The following is a 19,525-nucleotide window of genomic DNA, read 5'->3' on the forward strand; positions in this document are numbered from 1 at the left end:
CAGTGGGTGCAGCAGGGGAGATGGGCTGTGGGGCCTGACTCAAACTGAGGCGTGGGAGGTGGATGTGACCAGACCAGCATGCTCCCAGTGGAAGCCCCCAGAGACAGGCCTGCCCTCCTGCGGGGTGACCCCTTGGCTCAGCAGGGCCCGGGCCCTTCCTTCTTGCCGAGATCCCTGCCTGGTCCGTGTCTAGCCCCTCTGCCCTGCTCCCAGATATCAACGAGTGTGAGGAGGAGCCCAACATCTGCCTCTTCGGCACCTGCACCAACACCCCCGGCAGCTTCCAGTGCATCTGCCCCCCGGGCTTCGTTCTGTCGGACAACGGCCGCAGGTGCTTCGGTGAGTGCCGGGGGAGGAGCTGAGGTGGGAATCCCAGGGCCCCCGCTGCCATCGGCTGCCGATGTGCCGGGAGCAGGAGAGCCCCAGAGAGCACTGACCCCAGAGCACGCCCGATGGGGCATTTGCCCGGCTCTGACCCCTCGGGGGCACATCTCTGCTGGGAGCTGCTCCCCATCCCCAGGCCGGCGTTGCTTGTCTCGCAGGGGCTGCTGCTTGCAGAGGGAGCCACATGTGCAGGGTCAGGGCCCGGCTCTGCTCCCGCTGTTGTCAGCCATCGTCACTTACACGTGTGCCACCTGTCACCGGGAGGTCTCACACCCGCCCTGGACGCCTGTAATTCTCTCCTCCTGCTGCAGACACCCGACAGAGCTTCTGCTTTACCCGCTTCGACAACGGCAAGTGCTCCGTCCCCAAGGCCTTCAACACCACCAAGGCCCGGTGCTGCTGCAGCAAGATGCCTGGAGAGGGCTGGGGGGACCCCTGCGAGCTGTGCCCCCAGGAGGGGAACGGTAGGTGCCCCAGCCCTTTGGGCCCTCAGGAAGTGGGGAGCCACCGTGCAGCCCATGGCAGGGCCCCACGGCAGCGGTTCTCATGCACAGAGCTCTTCTGGGGTGCAGCGCCCCCGGGGTTGGCCTGGTTGTACCGGGCGACGTGCGAGGCCCGAGCGACACCAGTGCAAACTGAAGAGTCGCACAAGGGCGCGTGCACAGGCCCGTGCAGGGGCTCTGGCCCAGCGATTGGTTGGCAGCGCAGGGCGCACAGAGGAAGTCAGCGCTCTCCGTAGCCGGGTATTCCTGGGTCTGCTTTTGCACACAAGGCCTTGTCCCGGGCAGCGGCCCTCGGGGGGCACATGACAGATCGGCCCGGGAAGGCTGAGCCCCGCAGGGCGTCGCAGCGTTCTTGGGTCCCAGCAGAGCGGACGCGTTCTCTGCCAGGTGCCCCGCAGCGGCCGGAGCCGGGTGCTGGGCTCCGCGACAGGCTTTGACCCGTCGCTGCAGCCCCGTGTGGCTCCGGTTCCAGAGGGGAGCAGTTCACTCTCCTGCATGCGTCCAGGCACCAACAAACCCAGCAGAAGGGGGGTGCTGTCCCTTTCCAGCCGGCTCTCCCCCGCACCTCTTCTCCAGCTGACGGGAGCTGCGGCCAGCACCTCTCATTTTCCTCCTGCTCCAGTTGCCTTCCAGGAGCTGTGCCCGTACGGCCACGGGGCCATCCCCGGCCCAGGCGATACCCGCGAAGGTGAGCTCCCGCTGCAGGACACAGCATGGCCCCTGCCAGTGGTGGAGAGGGCCAGGGTGGGGTGCTGGGCCAAGGTCTCCGACCAAGCTAGTTTGGACAGTCAGTGCTGAGCTCCGGTGCCGGGTGCCCAGGGTGCTGGTGCATGAAGGAGACAGGTCCTCCAAGCACTGGTGGCTGGGGGGGAAGCTCTTAGAACATTGGCCGCCTGGGAGGACAGGCCTTAAGGTCGCTGGCCGCCTGGGGGGATGGCCCCTAAATCCCTGGCCGCCTGGGGGGGGACGGGCCCTAAGATCACTGGCCACCGGGGGGGACGGGCCCTTAGGTCGCTGGCTGCCTGGGGGGACGGGCCCTAAGATCGCTGGCCGCCTGGGGGGGACGGGCCCTAAATCACTGGCCGCCTGGGGGGGGATGGGCCCTAAGATCGCTGGCCACTGGGGGGGGGGGGCCCTTAGGTCGCTGGCTGCCTGGGGGGATGGGCCCTAAGATTGCTGGCCGCCTGGGGGGGACGGGCCCTAAATCACTGGCCGCCTGGGGGGGACGGGCCCTAAGTCACTGGCCGCCTGGGGGGGACGGGCCCTAAATCACTGGCCGCCTGGGGGGGGACGGGCCCTAAGATCGCTGGCCACCGGGGGGGACGGGCCCTAAGGTTGCTGGCCGCCTGGGGGGGACGGGCCCTAAATCACTGGCCGCCTGGGGGGGGACGGGCCCTAAGATCGCTGGCCACCGGGGGGACGGGCCCTGGGGGGGGACGGGCCCTAAGGTTGCTGGCCGCCTGGGGGGGACGGGCCCTAAATCACTGGCCGCCTGGGGGGGGACGGGCCCTAAATCACTGGCCGCCTGGGGGGGACGGGCCCTAAATCACTGGCCGCCTGGGGGGGGACGGGCCCTAAGATCGCTGCCCACCGGGGGGGGGGGGACGGGCCCTAATGTCGCTGGCCACCGGGGGGACGGGCCCTAAATCACTGGCCGTCGGGCGAGAACAGGCCTGCCAAGTGCTGGAGCATGGAGGGGCTCGGCGCTGGCTGGCAGAGGGGGCAGGGGAGGGTCTCAGTGCTGGCGGCTCACACCCGCAGGCCTCCCATGGACTGGGGCGGTGCCAGGCTGCCCCCTGTGGTCCTCCCTCCCTTTTCGCTCAGACCCTCCCTGGTGCCAGGGGGGCGGCCCAGCGACTGGCCCGATGGGGGCTGCGAGTGCCCCCCGGTCCCAGGGCAGGGCCCTTCTCAGCCGCTCTCGGTGTCCCCGGCAGACGTGAACGAGTGCGCCGAGAACCTGGGCATCTGCATCAACGGGGCTTGTATCAACACCGACGGCTCCTTCCGCTGCGAGTGCCCCTTCGGCTACCACCTGGACTACACCGGCGTCAACTGCGTGGGTGAGCGTCCGGCCGGGGGGCCGCGGCTCGGGGGGGCGGGCGCCAAGTCAGGCCGGGCTCTGGCTAACGCCGTTCCCGCCCGCCCAGATACCGACGAGTGCTCCATCGGCAACCCCTGTGGCAACGGGACCTGCAGCAACGTGGTGGGAGGCTTCGAGTGCACCTGCAGCGAGGGCTTCGAGCCGGGCCCCATGATGACCTGCGAAGGTAACGGGGGCCCAGGCCTGTCCGGGGGGGCCCCAGAGCCGTCCGCGCAGGAAGGGGGAGTCTGGCATCTGGGCCTCCCATTCCCCTGCCCCCCGGCGGGATGTGGGGAGACCATTGGCCTGTTGGACGCACGAAAACGTCTTTCCTGGAAGGGCAGAGCCCTGAGCCCTCTGCAGGGCCAGGGCCACGTGGGTGGGGTGCCGGGCCACCTGTTCTCGCTGAGCCCTTGGGCAGCCCCGCGGAGCCAGGGTGACGCCCGGGTAGAGGAGCTCTGCCCTCCTGGCCAGCCTGGCAGGGGTTCGGGAGACACGGGCGCCCTTCTGCCAGTGCTCAGCACCTGCCCGCCGCAGCGCGGGGGGGGCCGGGCTGGACCCGGATTCAGGGGGGTCGTCGGGCCGGGGTCCAGCCTCATCGTCCCTGTTTGCCAGACATCAACGAGTGCGCGCAAAACGCCCTGCTCTGCGCCTTCCGCTGCATCAACTCCTTCGGCTCCTACGAGTGCACCTGCCCCTCGGGATACGCCCTGCGGGACGACCGGAGGATGTGCAGAGGTAGGGACGGCCGAGCTCCCGGCCCCGCCCTGCCCAGCGGGGAGCCCCAGCCCCTGAGCCCAGGTAGCGCGGGCTGGGGCCCTCGGCTGAGCTGCACCCGTCTCCTGGAGCAGGCACCTGGGCGCTGAGCGGGGGAGCTGTCTGCACGGCGGAGCCCCCGGCTGCCCCGCCGAGGTGTGGCCGGCTGGAGGCGGAGCCCTGGGAGCCCTGCACTGGCTGAGCCGTGTCCGTGCCATTCGGCCAGGCAGGTGCCCCACCAGGGCCTGCGGGGTTGGGGCCTTGACGTTCCAGGCCCCCCGGCTCCTCTCCACACCCCTGCCCCTCCCCAAGGCTGTGCGCAGTCACAGCTCTTCCCTGTGGCTGGCTGGCAGTCCTGCCCTGTGGTTGCAGCAGGAAACTGGCATGCGATCCCTGGCTCTGCCCCATGGCAGGTCACCAATCTGGGCCTCTGCTTTGCTCCTCGTCACGCTGGGAACAGAGCCCTTCCCAATCCCTGCCAGGAAGTGCCGAGGGGCTCGTTCCCTGAGGGGCTCGTTGGCCGAGGGGCTCGTTCCCTGAGGGGCTCGTTGACCGTGGGGCTCGTTCGCTGAGGGGCTCATTGGCCGAGGGGCTCGTTCCCTGAGGGGCTCGTTGGCCGCGGGGCTCGTTCGCTGAGGGGCTCGTTGGCCGCGGGGCTCGTTCGCTGAGGGGCTCATTGGCCGAGGGGCTCGTTGGCCAAGGGGCTCGTTCGCTGAGGGGCTCGTTGGCCGAGGGGCTTGTTCACTGAGGGGCTCGTTGGCCGCGGGGCTCGTTCGCTGAGGGGCTCGTTGGCCGCGGGGCTCGTTCGCTGAGGGGCTCATTGGCCGAGGGGCTCGTTGGCCGAGGGGCTCGTTCGCTGAGGGGCTCGTTGGCCGAGGGGCTTGTTCACTGAGGGGCTCATTCGCCGCAGGGCTCGTTGGCCACGGTGCTCATTCCCTGAGGGGCTCGTTCCCTAAGGAGCTCGTTCGCTGAGGGGCTCGTTTGCTGAGGGGCTCATTGGCCGAGGGGCTCGTTGGCCAAGGGGCTCGTTCGCTGAGGGGCTCGTTGGCCGAGGGGCTTGTTCGCTGAGGGGCTCATTCGCCGCGGGGCTCGTTGGCCACGGTGCTCATTCCCTGAGGGGCTCGTTCCCTAAGGAGCTCGTTCCCTGAGGGGCTCGTTCGCCGCGGGGCTTGTTCACCAAGGAGCTCATTGGCTGTGGGGCTCATTATCCAAGGGGCTCGTTCCCTGAGGGGCTCATTGGCCGCGCGGCTCGTTCGCCACGGGGCTCGTTCCCTACGTGGCTCGTTCGCTGGGGGGCTCGTTCGCTGAGGGGCTCGTTCGCTGGGGGGCTCGTTCTCTGGGGGGCTCGTTCGCTGAGGTGCTCGTTTGCTGAGGGGCTCATTGGCCGAGGGGCTTGTTCCCTACAGGGCTCGTTCCCTGAGGGGCTCGTTCACTGCGGGGCTTGTTCGCCAAGGAGCTCATTGGCTGTGGGGCTCATTGGCCACGCGGCTCGTTCGCCGCGGGGCTCGTTCCCTACGTGGCTCGTTTGCTGGGGGGCTCGTTCGCTGAGGGGCTTGTTGGCCGCAGGGCTCATTCGCTGGGGGGCTCGTTCGCTGGGGGGCTCGTTTTCTGAGGGGCTCGTTGGCCGCGGGGATCGTTCCCTACAGGCCTCGTTCGCTGAGGGGCTTGTTGGCCGCGCAGTTTGTTCGCTGGGGGGCTCGTTCTCTGGGGGGCTCTTTGGCCGCGCGGTTTGTTCGCTGGGGGGCTCGTTCTCTGGGGGGCTCGTTCTCTGAGGGGCTTGTTCACTGAGGGGCTCGTTCCCTACAGGGCTTGTTCCCTGAGGGGCTCGTTTTCTGAGGGGCTCGTTGGCCGCGGGGCTCACTCCCCCTGGGCTCATTCTCTGCGGGTTGCTTGCAGATCTGGATGAGTGCACTGAAGGCCTCCATGACTGCGAGTCTCGAGGGATGATGTGCAAGAACCTCATTGGTACCTTCATGTGCATCTGCCCCCCGGGGATGCAGCGCCGGCCGGATGGAGAGGGCTGTACAGGTACACGGCGCTGCAGGGAGAGAGGGGCATTAGCCACAGGGCCAGCTCCGTCCCTGCTCCCCCCGCCTGCCAGCCCTGGCCCCGTGCTCCGGGCCTGGCTCTTCCTATTGCAGCCATGCCCAAAGGCACGCTCGGGGGCTGGGCTGCGCATGGCACCAGCCCGGGGGCAGCCCCGGCCGCGTCCCGTCGTGGCCTTTCTCCAGGCTCTCTGGTCGCCCCGCACTGAGCAGGCTGACGGGGCCGCTCTGAGTTATGCTGAAGCCCACTGGCCAGCGCCGTGCGCCTCGTGCCAACAGAGGGAGCTTGTCGCTGCCCTCCGGGGTGCGGCGGAACAGCCAGGGGGCCAGTTGGCTGCCCAGCCCCTGGGCCCAGAGCAGGAGGTGGGCGATAGAGCTGGGAGCACGGCATTTGGGGATCCCCAGTGTGAAGATGCTGGGCACCCTAGTGCCCTCCTGAGCTTTGGGGGCAGCGGACTTGTTGGGCCCCTGCGCAAGGTGGGAAGGGGCTTGGCCCTGGCAGAAAGAGGTTGGGGCGAGGCTGGGGCCCCCCCGCCCTCAAAGCCTCCTGGGGTGCACCGCACGGTGCTCCAGCGGCAACTGTAGGGCCTGAGGCTCCAGCTGCTGCCTCTTCTGCAGCAGTGGCAGCTGGGTGCCCCCGGCCCTTTCGACGCGTCGGGCCCCAGGGCAACTGCTCCCCTTGCCCCTGCCCTGCTGGGCCTGCTGGGAGGGGTCTGCTGCTTTGGCCGGGTGTGGTGGCAGCTCCACCCTGCTCAGCAGTGGCCGCCGGCTCTCGGGCCCCCAAGTCTCTAGGCGGTCGGCAGCGAGTCTCCGCTTCCCTTCCTCCTAGACGAGAACGAGTGCCGCACCAAGCCGGGCATCTGCCCCAACGGCCGCTGCGTGAACACGGTCGGCAGCTACCGGTGTGACTGCAACGAAGGCTTCCAAGCCAGCACCTCGGGCACCGAATGCATCGGTAATGAACGGCACGGCTGGGAGCGGGGGGGCCTGTCTGGCCCTGGGTTTCGCCCATTGTTACGCCATTGTTCTCCTTGCGTGAAAGTCAACCCCAGATGGAGTTTGTCACATGAGCAACTCACCTGTCCAGGCACGACTCGGTAGGAGCCCTGGCCCCCGGCAGGTCTGAACAGTCACATTTTCATGTGCTCATCAGCTGTGGGCGGCCCCCGTGAGGTGCATTGTCAGTCAAGTGCTGCCGCTCACTCGCCTGCTGCCCTTTCAAATCGGTTGGCCCAGCCTCCTGTTGAGGTCTGTCCATATAAGCACAGAGCCAGTGGTCGTAGCTTCAGATACAAAACTGATACCTGCATATGAACGGCATAACCAGAATTGGTGACTCATCGGCTTCCTAGAGACCTCCCACTTGGCCTGCTTTGCACAAGATTTGTTGAAAACATAGAACAATGGTTGCAACAGTGTTTGATATGGTCACATTAGAGTCCAGTAATGTCACAGGTGTAGGCTGGAATTCGTCCCCTTAGCCTGGGATTCTCTTCTCTCATAGACCCATAGGGAGAGAAGAGACCATGTGGCTCATCTAGTCTAACCCCCTGAAAAAATGCAGGTTTGTTATATTTGAACCATCCAATACTCAATTGTTTACAGCTTCTAAGCTAGTTTCAGGTTTTCAAATTGCTCCTGCCCTTTTCTCTGCTCAGAGTACGTTGCTGTTCGGATGGCTGTGCCAAGGGCTAACTCACTTCACATGTCACTTCCGTGAAAGGTTTTCATCTGTAAACCCAATAATCAGCCTGTCTCTGACATTTTCATGCGCTTCATTCCCCAAATCACAGTTGTCAGCCAATGCATGCAGAGCTCTTGTACAACATTCAGCATCCCTCCTGGTTCTTGAATTCTCTGGTGAAGACATGCTCTTTCGTCAGCCACGAAATCTGCATCGAACGGCCAGAACCATCCATAGTCACCTCCGGGACTGTCTTCAATACAGTCAAGAGATTTAAAGTTACGCTGTAACCTGCTTCGCCGTCCCATTCATTCACGAAAACACCTGTCCAGGCTGTTCCCCACTCTGGCACGATGAATGCAGAAGTGGAGGGCCCACAAAAGCACCCTGAAACCTGATCTCTGCAGGCTTTGGGACAAAACCTCCCCCCAAAATCCTAATGCTCGGATTTTGGGGAATCTGCTGCCACCATCAAGTGCTTTTGAACCCACAAATGGGTGGACTCTTGAAACCAACCTCAGGGCACCCCAAGCTCTTTTCTCCTAAGAGCTTGAAAAGAAAGAGAAAATCCAAGCTGCAGTCTGTGGTACCTGGCCTCGTCAGAGGCCTGCAGATCCCACAGACAGATTGTCCAGGACACAGAAATGAACCAATACCAGGTTAATTAAAAAAAGAAAAAACTTTTATTATTAAAACAATACCCCAGTTACAAGCCTAGTTGGAGTGGCTAGATGGTATGAGCCACCAATTAATATACTCATGGGGGATCCCCATGGGCTCAGGACTTCGTTGCAAAAGAGAAGAAAACCCATTTCTAACAGCACAGACATCAGATCCAAATCCCCAAATCAGAAAGCAGTGAACCCTGAGGGATTTATCTAGACTTTACCCTACTTGCACATTATGAAGTGTCTTTTCCCTGGAGAGCAACATGTCTTCTTTCTCCCTCAGTATCTAGAGAGCAAACTGCCTCAAGAGACAAAGGAGAGAAAGCCCCCAAATTCCTTGGTCTCCCTTTGAAATCCCTATCTGCATTTCTGTTGGCTGAGCAGATACCTGGCTAGGTACAGGGACATAGTTAACCCCTTAGTCCCCAGGCTGCTGGACAACCCTCGTGGTCATGACAACCCCTGAATATCTCCAGTCTTTATGCAGCTTTGTAACAATTTGAAATCTTCCACCATATTGTCTCCAAGCTGCCCTTTGTGAAGATCGATCAAAGCTGAAGGTCTCCAACGCATTGAAGAGCAGCTCTCAGATCCTCCGACCTGCTTGTTCATGCAGATTGCTCTCCTCTGGCACTAGTTTACTTCTGGCTCCATGTCACGTGCTGCTTCTGCATGGCATGTGGCAGGGCTGCGGCTAGCAAGTCAGGCCTCTGTATCCAAGCCAGACCGACTCCCGGGCTTCCATCTCCACAGCAGGTGGCTCACTGGAAGATCCTGTAATGCGCTCCCTGGGTATGTCTGCGCCGCAGTCCTCCTTCGAGAGGGGAATGCAAATGCAGCTGAGCGAAATTGCACATGAAGCGTGGATTTGAATTTCCCATGCTTCATTTGCATAATCGCATCCAGGCACTTTTTCGAAGTACCCTATTTCGAAAGAAAAACCGCAGTCTAGACGGGGTTATTTTGATAAACCCTTCTTTCAAAATAACCCTTAAACATCATTTTTTAAGGAGGAAGGGTTGTTGCGAAAGAAGGGTTTTTCACAATAACCCCGTCTAGACTGCGTTTTTTCTTTCAAAACGGTATTTCGAAAAAGCGCCCGGATACAATTATGCAAATGAAGCGCGGGAAATTCAAATCCACTCGTCATTTGCCATTTCGCTCAGCTGCAATTGCATTCCCCTCTCGAAGGAGGAACGCGGCGCAGACATACCCAGGGACAGCTGAGCTAGCTTGACTGGTACGGTTCACATGCAGCACCATCTAGTGGCTGAATAGTGTCACACAGCTCGGCGCGCCATGGCATAGACGTTACCACCAGGACTAGCCTCCTGAGGTCAGAGCCGGGGGCCAGACCAGGCGGGTTTGGACTCACGTACCACCCTGCAATGTCCACGCTGTTATTTGTAGCGCACTAGATCGGTCTGAGCCTGTGCAAGTCTGCCTGCCCGCACTGGAAATGCCACCTCCCAGCTGCAGGGGACACACCCCAAGAGGGCACTCCAGGCAGGTGGGCCGAGCGCGCACAAGGAGGGGCTGGAGGCTAGAGTGGACAGCGCTAGCGACGTCCTGCAGAGAACGGTCCCGGCCCAGCTTCCCGAAGGGGCTGCATGGATCTGTCCCTGGGGCGGTGCCACAATGCAAGGCTGGCCTGCATCCTCCAAGCCACAGAGCAGGCGTGGACCTAACACGGGGCAGACGGCAGTGGGCCCTGAACACCGACTGCTCCGCAGCACTTCCAGGTGTCCTCCCCCACCGCTGCCGCTGGTCCCTTGTCTTGGCCAGCGCTGGCACCTCACTGCCCACCTCTCTTTCCTTGCCCAGACACCCGCCAGGGATTCTGTTTCACTGAAGTGCTGCAGACCATGTGCCAGATGTCCTCCACCAACCGCAACCCCGTCACCAAGTCGGAGTGCTGCTGCAACGGCGCCCGCGGCTGGGGCACGCAGTGTGAGCTCTGCCCGCTCCCGGGAACCACTCAGCACAAAAAGATGTGTCCCCACGGGCCCGGGTACACCACCGACGGGCGAGGTGCGTGCCAGGCACCTCCCGATGGGGCCAGGCGGGTGTAAGAGACATGCTCTGGGGAAAAGGCTGGGAATGGCCGCAAAGGTGGCCCTGTGCCCGGCAAAGCATCCGCTAGCCCTTGGTGTCCAGGTTGGCATGGGCAGGCCCTGGCAGGGGCACGCCCGTGCAGCAGCTGCTCCCCCAGGGTCCCAAATGGCCCTGAAGGGGATGGGGGAGTCAGGTCGTGGGTTCAGGCTGCTCGGTCAGGCACTGGGGGGCAGGGTTGATCCCCTAGAAGCACCCCAGAGCTTGCCCTGGAGTGCTGCAGGGCCCACCCCCATGGGAAGGCAGAGGCAGGTGCACTGGAGCACGGCGCTGACTAGGGATGTGAAGGACTAGCCGACTGGCAAATGCTTCTCAGATAGTCGAGACGATACTCGACTAGTCGCTTCCCCGCTCTGCTGCCTCTGTCGGATACTTAGAGGGGGCACTTCAAAGTGCAGCGCCCAGCTGACCCCGGGCTTCGGCGCTTTCCCCTTGGATCAGTTACCCAATACCCAACGTCCGTAGCGTTGACATGTCCCCCCACCCCAGACATCGACGAGTGCAAAGTGCTGCCCAGCCTCTGCCAAAACGGACAGTGCGTCAACAGCATCGGCTCCTTCCGCTGCCACTGCAAGCCAGGCTACAGCGCCAACCTCACGGGCACCGCCTGCCTGGGTGAGTTCACCGGCCACGGGCCAGCCCCTCCGGGCCTTCCCCGGGCCACACCGGCCACGTCCCTGTCTGGGTCACACACACTTGTCCTGTCGTTTCCCGGACACACGCTGCTTTTGCCTTGTTTATCGCAAGCAGGAAGTGTTGCCAGATTCCAGCCCCTGTGCAGCCCGGCCCAGCCTCGCCCTTAGCTCTGAATGTGACACGTACGGCTGGGGTGTCCCCAGCAGCCATGCACTCAGATCTGGGGGCAGCTACCCGCCAGCCCTGTGGTCTGTCCTGGGAAGCCGCTCCCCAAAGGCCAGACTTGCAGTGGGAGGCGGATGCAGGTCCCAGGTTGATGTGTAAGGGCTTCTTTGTCCTCCTACTGCCTGTCACATCAGCTGCCATGTCCAGATGGTGCCCACGGGCAGCCCCAGATGCGGTGGGTCCAGGCCCCACGGCTGGGATTCGCATCTCCCAGACCCTGATGGACAGGTGCCCCTGGATCCACTCGCCAAGGGCTGGTTGCTCTTGGGATGAGAGTGGGCAAATCCCCCGATCACTGGGGTTGCCCCAGCCCCGTCGGCCTCCCGACTGGCAGCCCCAGTGTGGCAGGAGCCTGCCCAGCCTAGCCACGCCCTGGGAGGGCACGGGGGGCTCACGGGGGCGCTGCGTGGCACCTGCATAGTCCAGGCTCCCACAGCCCAGGGAGCCGCTGGGCGCGGGGGCATGAACTTCAGTGGGCACTCCGCTGCAGGGTCCCCCACCGCTCGCAGCCCCGCAAGGTGCCAGGTGAGGAGTCTCTGTCGCCCGCTGCCCACCTCTCAGTGGCTGGGCCCGTCCCAGACCCAGCCTGCGCGTCAGGTTCTCCCTCCCCCCGCCGGCCAGGCGCCGGCTGCCAGCCTGACTTCCCGGCACAGCGAGTCCTCATGTTTCGGCTCAGCCTGCCACCCCCCTTTCTGCTCATTCTAGACCTGGACGAGTGCAGCCAGTCGCCTAAGCCCTGCAACTTCATCTGCAAGAACACGGAGGGCAGCTACCAGTGCTCCTGCCCCCGGGGGTACGTCCTGCAGGAGGACGGCAAGACCTGCAAAGGTACCGGCCCCAACAGGGGAGGGCAGCAGCTGCGCAGCCGTGGCCGGGTCCCTGGCCCCTAATCCCTGCTGACACGCAGCGTCCGGCCCAGGCTGCCCCTAACGCAGGCAGTCAGCGTCCTGGCCCCAGGCAGTCAAGGGGAACGGAGCCACTGGCTTGGCCGGGTCAGGGCTCCAGCCACCCCTGGCCCCTCCGCGGTGTTCGGGAAGGGCAGCCCTCGGCTGGGCAGCGAATGGAGCCAGCGGCACTGACTGTGCTTCTGCCAGTGGGGCAGGGCACAGGTGCTGGGCAGGGCCAAGCGTGGGGCAGGCTGCCCCGGGTGCTCCTGTGCCTGCCCTGGGGGGGGCAGCGCTGGACAGGCCTGGCCCAGGCCGCTCGGGGGGTCCTGTACCAGGTGTGCTGCAGTGTACACGGCCGCCGGAGTGGGCGGGGCCAACCACCGGCCCGGGCCTTGTGTTTGCTGCCCTAGACTTGGACGAATGCTCCACCAAGCAGCACAACTGCCAGTTCCTGTGTGTGAACGTCATCGGCGGGTTCAACTGCAAATGCCCCCCCGGCTTCACCCAGCACCACCACTCCTGCATCGGTGAGTAACCGCCCCTCCCGGCTGCAGGCGCTGGCCCGCCCGCGAGGGGGGGGCCCTGGGAGCTGGGGGGGCACGGAACGAGAACCTCACCCGAGGCCTGGCTGTGGGCAGCAAACTCGGTTCGAGTGACCACGAGCTGATTCGGCGGGAGTAGATCTGCAGCGAGGGGCCTTGATTTCCAAAGAGGAACAGAGAAACCTGACTTAGAGGTGTGGACTGGCCCCCAGACGGGGGGCACCTTGGAATTACAGGAGCCAGTTGCAGGGAGCCTGTGTCCCAGGCCAGGGCAAATGGGGAGGCTGGCAGAGGCAGCTGGCAGATCAAGCAGGCGCTGAGCAAGCAGGAAGCCTGCAAGGAATGGGCAGGGAAGCGCCGGCTCCTTGGAGTCTGGAAGAGCAGGGAGACTGCCAGGCCGGCGCCTGCAAAGGGAATTAAGCGGCCCAGGGTTCAAGAGGAATGAGGAAAAGGTGGGTCCGCCAAGCCCGCCGCGCTGGGCGGGGTGAGAGGCCCTGGGGGAGTTTCAGGGCGGCTAATGGCCGTGAGGACGTGGAAGTCGCAATTGCCACATCCGAGGTGGGAGTTCTGCTCAGGCAGTTTCGTGGAACCAGACGGGGGGCCCAGGAAACCTCCATGCAAGACCTGCCTCCCGAAATGGCAGCCCAGGCGCGAGGGTTTACTGAATCTCTAAGCATGGCGCTCGTCCTCCCTGGCTGGGGAGTGGCTGGCCCCTTCCCGTGTAGAGAGGGAACTGGTGATCCAGGAGCCTGCAGGCCTCTCTCGCCTGGGCTGAGCGCCACATGGGACAGGGCTCCGAGAGAGAGTGCAGGACGTGGCAGGACCCAGCAGTGGAAGGGGAGCTCTGGGGCTGGGGGGAGGTTACTAGTGGAATTCCTGGCGGATTGGCCTTGGGACCAATCCCGTGTCACATGTTCCTTGACGACCTGGGCACAGAAAGTGGGGCTGAGCTGTGCAGGGACGCCCTGAGGGTGGTGAGGTGGGGGGCTGCAGTACGAGTCCTAGGCGTGGGATGGAGCGTGACAGTGCCGAGTGCAGGGCCGTGCACGTGGGGACTAGCCAGGGAGCTTTGCTGCAGGCTGGGGAGGAAGGGAGAGAGGAGCAGAGCGGCCAGGGCGGGGCGTGCGGTCACTGGAGGGCTGTGGAACAGGCGGATGCAGGAGGCAGGGAAGGAGCGGTCCCGTGGGCGAGGTGCTGCTGAGAGCCCTTCCGGCGCCCTGCCTCCGCGGTGCAGACGGGGATCCCGGTGGGCTGCCAGGGCGGTCCGGGGGATGGAGAAGCTGCCTGCGTGGGCGGACTCGGGTGCAGACAGCGCCTGGGGGAGAGCCGGTCCTGCTCTGTGAGCGCCTGGGGGATCGCGATCGGCTCTCGGCGTCGCGCCAGTGGGGCCCTGCAGCTAACGGCTCTGAACTGGCCACCGGCAAGTGGGGCCGTGACACTGGCAGGTTTCTAGCCAGCGAGGGAGGGGTCTTCTGGCGCGAGGGCCGAGCTGCTCCCAGACCCTGCTGAGCCTGGCGGGGAAGGCGGCTGCCGGCCACACGCTGCACTTGTCCCCTACAGACACCAACGAGTGCACGGCCCAGCCCGCGCTGTGCGGGGCCAAAGGGCAGTGTCTGAACACGCCGGGCAGCTACAACTGCGAGTGCCAGAAAGGCTTCTCCCTGGACAGCTCCGGCAGCAACTGCGAAGGTAGGAGCCTGTCCCCGAGGGTGCCAGGGGCGGGGTTAGCACTGCCGGGGCGGGGGCTTGAGGGCTGGGACGCTCGTCCGCGTGTAGCACCCGCTGCTGCCCCGCCTCTCCCGCACCGACGCTGCGTGGCTGCCCCAGTGCCCGGCACGCTGCTGGCCGAGCAGGGTACGAGCCCTCCATGCTCCGGACACACAGCCCGCCTGCGGGGGGACAGCATGCCCAGAGGGAGCGCAGCAGCGGCTCCGGTGCCAGGACATGTCTGGCGGGCGCTCTGTGCACTGCTGGACTGCGGGCGCTGACGGGCGCTCTGTGACCGGTCGTTGCCGGGGGCGGCTGACGGGCGCTCTGTGACCGGTCGTTGCCGGGGGCGGCTGACGGGCGCTCTGTGACCGGGTGTTGCCGGGGGCGGCTGACGGGCGCTCTGTGACCAGGCGTTGCCGGGGGCGGCTGACGGGCGCTCTGTGACCAGGTGTTGCCGGGGGCGGCTGACGGGCGCTCTGTGACCGGGCGTTGCCAGGGGCGGCTGACGGGCGCTCTGTGACCGGGCGTTGCCGGGGGCGGCTGACAGCCGCTCTGTGAACAGGGGTTGCTGGGGGCGGCTGACGGGCGCTCTGTGAACGGGGGTTGCCGGGGGTGGCTGACGGGCGCTCTGTGACTGGGCGTTGCCGGGGGTGGCTGACGGGCGCTCTGTGAACGGGCGTTGCCGGGGGCGGCTGACAGCCGCTCTGTGAACAGGGGTTGCTGGGGGCGGCTGACGGGCGCTCTGTGAACGGGGGTTGCCGGGGGTGGCTGACGGGCGCTCTGTGACTGGGCGTTGCCGGGGGTGGCTGATGAGCGCTCTGCTGTGTTCCCGCCAGATGTGGACGAGTGTGACGGGAACCATCGCTGCCAGCACGGCTGCCAGAACGCGCTGGGAGGCTACCGCTGCGGCTGTCCACAGGGCTACGTGCAGCATTACCAGTGGAACCAATGTGTGGGTGAGTGTGGCGGGCGCATAGGGGCTCCCTCACGCGCTGGGCAGAGCCGCTGATTCCTTGCTCCACCTCTGGCCGGTCGGTGACATCCTGGGGTCGTTGTTCCCGAGGACCATGGGGTGGCAGGGAGCTGGGCTGGCCCCTAGGCTGCCCCCAGGGACGGAGAGACAGGCAGGTGCCAGGCCAGGGTCTGCCAGCCCAGCCCCTGAGCGTCTCTGCAACTACCCAGCCCCTGCTGCTCCCACCGCAGACACCAGCAGAGGGTCCTGCTGCTCCAGCGCCCCCTCGTCCCGCTGCCTGACGAGCTGCCAGGGCCCAGCAGCAGCACCCTCCCCCCTCGGCCCGGGAGCCTGAGCCCTGCCTGTCCGCTTGCAGATGAGAACGAGTGCTCCAGCCCCTCGGCCTGCGGCTCCGCCTCCTGCTACAACACCCTGGGCAGCTTCAAGTGCGTCTGCCCCTCCGGCTTCGACTTCGACCAGGCTTTCGGCGGGTGCCAGGACGTGGACGAGTGCTCGGCCGGCGGCAGCCCCTGCAGCTACGGCTGCTCCAACACCGATGGGGGCTACTTGTGCGCCTGCCCTGGTGGCTACTTCCGAGCCGGACAAGGGTGAGCGGGCGCGGCTGCTCCGGGCCCTCGTGAGCTCCCTGCCAGGGCCGCTGGGCGCCGCGTGCGAATCCCCCTGTCCCTCCTGTCCCCAGGCACTGTGTCTCTGGGCTCGGCTTCGGCAAAGGCTCCTATCTGCCCGCCCCCCCAGCGGAGGACGAGGAGAACCTGCTCTCCCCCGAGGCCTGCTACGAGTGCAAGATAAACGGCTACCCCAAGCGGGGCCGGCAGCGCCGCAGCGTCAACGGGACGGAGGGGCACCAGGTACCGCGCCGCCAGGCCCACGTGCTGTCCGGGAGAGAGCCGTGCAGCCCCCGGCACAGAGACGGGCCCCGGGCCCCGCCCCCGGCCCGGTGACGAGGCGCCTCAGTAAATTCGGCACCCGGGAGGCTGAGTGCCGGGTGCTGAGTCCCCACGGGCCAAACCCCCTGTCCCCTCATAGTCCTGGGAGACAGGGCCTGGATCCCCGTCACGGACACGCTGTCCCAGGGCTGTGCAAACCCTCTTGCCCTCTGCTGAGCCCCTCCCACGGGCTCCTGGGCCACATGTCTCTCAGGTCCTTCCTCCTCAACCCCGGGGGCAGCCCAGGCCCGAGCGGTTCTCCGCCCTGGTTATTGGCTCCGGGCGTGGTCTCTGTCCGGCGTGGGGCCGAGGAGTCACCAGGGGGCTCCCAGCATGGCAGGCGCGTGTCCCCTGAGTCCCGGGGTGCTGCCGAGGTGGTGCACAGCGCACCAGGAGTGCTGGCCTGGTCCGGCAGAGCAAGACAACAAGCAGTCTGAGGGGCGTTTGGGCGAGAGAAGCAGCCGGCCTGGTACCTCCAGCTCCAGAGCCGAGTTGCCATGGGTGCCCTGTGCAGGCTCCCCTCTCACACCCAGGCCTTTCAGGGCCTGCCCCGATCCGTTCCCCACGGTGCCCCCCTTCTCCTCCCCAGGAGCCTCCTCCCAGCGTGAGTCTGGCCAGCCTGGACCTCGACGCCCCCCTGCCCATGCGCCTGAACCTCTCGGGCCTGGCCCCCAAGGAGCACATCCTGGAGCTGCTGCCGGCCGTGGCGCCGCTGGAGAACCACGTGCGCTACGTGATCGCTCACGGCAACGAGGACGGCTACTTCCGCATCCACCAGGCCGAGGGACTCAGCTACCTGCACCTCGCCCGCAAGAAGGTGGCGCCGGGCACCTACCTGCTGGAGATCGCGAGCCTGCCCCTGTACCGCAAGAGGGACCTGCAGACACTGGAGGCCAAGAATGACCTGGACTACTTGGCAGGGCAGCTTGGCCAGGCGCTCAGGATGAGGGTTCAGCTCCAGCTGTTCTAGCCGCCCTGAGAGCCCGCCAGCCCGCCACAGCACAGTTCTTAGCAGCGCCACCCACACCTGGAACAAACCCCTTGGCTCGCGCCGCACCCCCGGGCCAGCACCTGGCCGGCCACGCTGTCTGCGGGAATGTGCCCCGGGCAGCCCGTGTGCGCGCCCCGCGCAACGCCCCAAAGGAGCTTGGGAAATCTCGCGCCGTCGGGGGCCGGGTCTCCCTCCGCGCTCTCCTCCCCCGCAGTGGGGGCCCTGCCCTTCTCCACTGCCTGTCTGAGCGGACTCGAGGGCCCTCTCCCTGTCTCCGTGGCCAAGAGCCACTCGCAGGGGCCGGGTGGCGGTTGGGGACAGAGCTCAGACGGGACGCCTCGCGCCGCTGCTCTATTGCTGCCGTTTCCCCTTTGCCTCTGCCTTGTCCTCATGGTGCTATTGAAACTGGTCCTTGGCCGTCCCCCTGCTCCCGTTCCTCTCACACTGGGCTCCAGCCGGCCCTCGCATGGCAGCCAAAGGGTTAACGTGGCCCCTCTGGGAGGGAAGGGCGAGTTGGGCTGACGCCTGCCCCCCACTTTGCAAGCTGCCCGGGCTGCCGGCTCCATGTGCAGTACTCGCCGCACTGCCGGCCCGGCCCGCCTCTCGGCTTGTAGGTTGTCCCTGGACCCCAGCGAGTGCTGAGCGGCGCTGGGGGGGCATCGCTTGAGTACGCCTGAACAGTCACCACGAGCTGCAGTGTCTCAGCTCAGCACAGCTGGCTGGCCTTTCCCTCCAGCTAGGACTGGGGTTAGCTGGCTGGGGGGCTGCAGGCCTACGGGGGAGAGGGCCCCACATGCCCACAATGGCTCCCGGTTGGAGCTTCCAGTGTGGAGGCGTCTGGTTGGAGTTGCCCATAGGGCCTTTGGCTGCCCACCCGCGTCAGGGGCTCCTTGCAAAGACGGGCTGCGCGCCGCGTCCGCTCTGGTCACTGCGGGCGTCAGAAACGCCCCCTGCTCAAAGGCAAGGCACTAAACCCGTCTGCGAATGGGATTGGCCTCCCTGCGGCCGCCAGTGGCCCGAGCAGACAGGTGGGGACTGGCCACCCTGGTTTCCTGCCCTCAGGGCGACTTCTCGTACGCAGCTTTCTGCAGGGCCCGGTTCCAGCACTGCGTGAAAGTCCCTTTTCCCCTTTCCCGGGTGTTTTGTTCTCCAGCGACACGGCACCAGCCAAGGGAAAGGAAGGTGCTAATCCCCTCCTGGCAACACACAACTACCTGGCCACCGGCCGAGCCTCAGCTCCAAGGTGCTCTCAGCTGATGCTGACACGGATTGCGCTGTATCCCCCCTCTCCTGTGCCTGTCAGCCCTCGCGGAGGTGGGGAGCGCAGCGTCCGGGCGGGGGCAGGGGGCGCCTTTCCTTTCTGTCTTTTCCTGGGAAGCTGCTGCCACCTGGCGTGCCGGGAGCGGGCGTGTGCACTGGACTTCGGCTGATCTCAAACTTGAAAACTCTTTTGCATAATGCAGCGGCAAACGCCACAAGCTGGATTCTGCAAGAGGACCAGACCTCATGGCACGGCAGGTGGCCTCTTTCTGTTTTGTTTTGTCTTTTTAACCAAAAGGTGCTTTTAAGAAGTGAATAACTGAGCAGAGGTGGGGGCTTGTGTGTGTGTTGAGCCAAAGGAGAAAGCAGAAGGTTTTTATTCATTCCAGTCTAGTGTGGTGATTTGTGTCCTTTGACATTTCTTGCTAGTTGGTTTTCGGCTGGGCCCCGCAGCGCCAGCGTCTCCTTGTGGATTCCTTTTTGTATCAGAAGCAACAGCAACAATAAAATTATTTTGGGTTACATGGTTCTGCCGCTCGCTCGTTTGTAGCCGGAGGCCAGGGCAATGACACCTGCAGCAGCTGCCTAAGCAAGGCCTGTCTGGCTGTAGGCAGAAACTCCCCAAAGGCACTGCTGTGGGCTGCCAGGCAGACCCTTCCCGGGTGCAGCAGAAGGGTGCGTGGGTCAAGGAAAAGAGCCGACCCCACCCGAGTAACAGGGCCAGCACCCGCCCCCTCTGCAGAAACAGCCCCACTGGCTGGGACCATGGCAGCCTCGCTCGCGGCTTCTTGCATATGAATTAGTCCTGAAAATAATCCGCGTACTAGCATTAAGCAAGAGGGGGCAGTGTAGACAGCTCCTTCTGGCACAAGAGCCTCTTCTGCAAAAATGGCGGCTCATTAGGTATGCAAATGAGGCTCGGCGATATTCCACGCTTAGCCTCATTTGCATATTTCTCGTGCAAGAAGCCGCGAGTGTGGACGTAGCCAGACTGTTCCCTGCGCTACCAGCTGTCATGTGTTCTCAGGCTAGTTTGATGTTCCCATGACAGGCTGAATCAACACCACTGACCCACCTCACACACGCCCACACACTGGACGCCATGAGACCGTTGCCAGGGAAAAGGCAATGCGTCACTGTGAC

At 64.8% G+C, this 19,525-nt stretch overlaps 1 protein-coding gene across 1 annotated transcript in view; it reads left to right on the plus strand.

Annotated features, from left to right (window-relative positions):
• The window catches only part of FBN3 (fibrillin 3), a 175,344-nt gene extending 156,440 nt beyond the window's left edge, over positions 1-18,904 (plus strand). Inside the window, exons 49-65 of the mRNA XM_075903143.2 lie at positions 214-339; positions 696-848; positions 1,510-1,575; positions 2,822-2,947; positions 3,035-3,154; positions 3,583-3,705; positions 5,620-5,751; positions 6,598-6,723; positions 9,945-10,151; positions 10,722-10,847; positions 11,799-11,921; positions 12,391-12,507; positions 14,083-14,211; positions 15,069-15,188; positions 15,561-15,792; positions 15,885-16,053; positions 16,721-18,904. Coding sequence (XP_075759258.2) covers positions 214-339; positions 696-848; positions 1,510-1,575; positions 2,822-2,947; positions 3,035-3,154; positions 3,583-3,705; positions 5,620-5,751; positions 6,598-6,723; positions 9,945-10,151; positions 10,722-10,847; positions 11,799-11,921; positions 12,391-12,507; positions 14,083-14,211; positions 15,069-15,188; positions 15,561-15,792; positions 15,885-16,053; positions 16,721-17,101 — 2,576 coding nt within the window. The 3' untranslated portion in view covers positions 17,102-18,904. The remainder of the gene's footprint in view (positions 1-213; positions 340-695; positions 849-1,509; positions 1,576-2,821; positions 2,948-3,034; positions 3,155-3,582; positions 3,706-5,619; positions 5,752-6,597; positions 6,724-9,944; positions 10,152-10,721; positions 10,848-11,798; positions 11,922-12,390; positions 12,508-14,082; positions 14,212-15,068; positions 15,189-15,560; positions 15,793-15,884; positions 16,054-16,720) is intronic.
• The last annotated feature ends 621 nt before the right edge of the window (positions 18,905-19,525 follow it).

The sequence above is a fragment of the Pelodiscus sinensis genome, chromosome 32 (assembly GCF_052426305.1).
Source record: "Pelodiscus sinensis isolate ZL-2025 chromosome 32, ASM5242630v1, whole genome shotgun sequence".
Taxonomy (NCBI): domain Eukaryota; kingdom Metazoa; phylum Chordata; order Testudines; family Trionychidae; genus Pelodiscus; species Pelodiscus sinensis.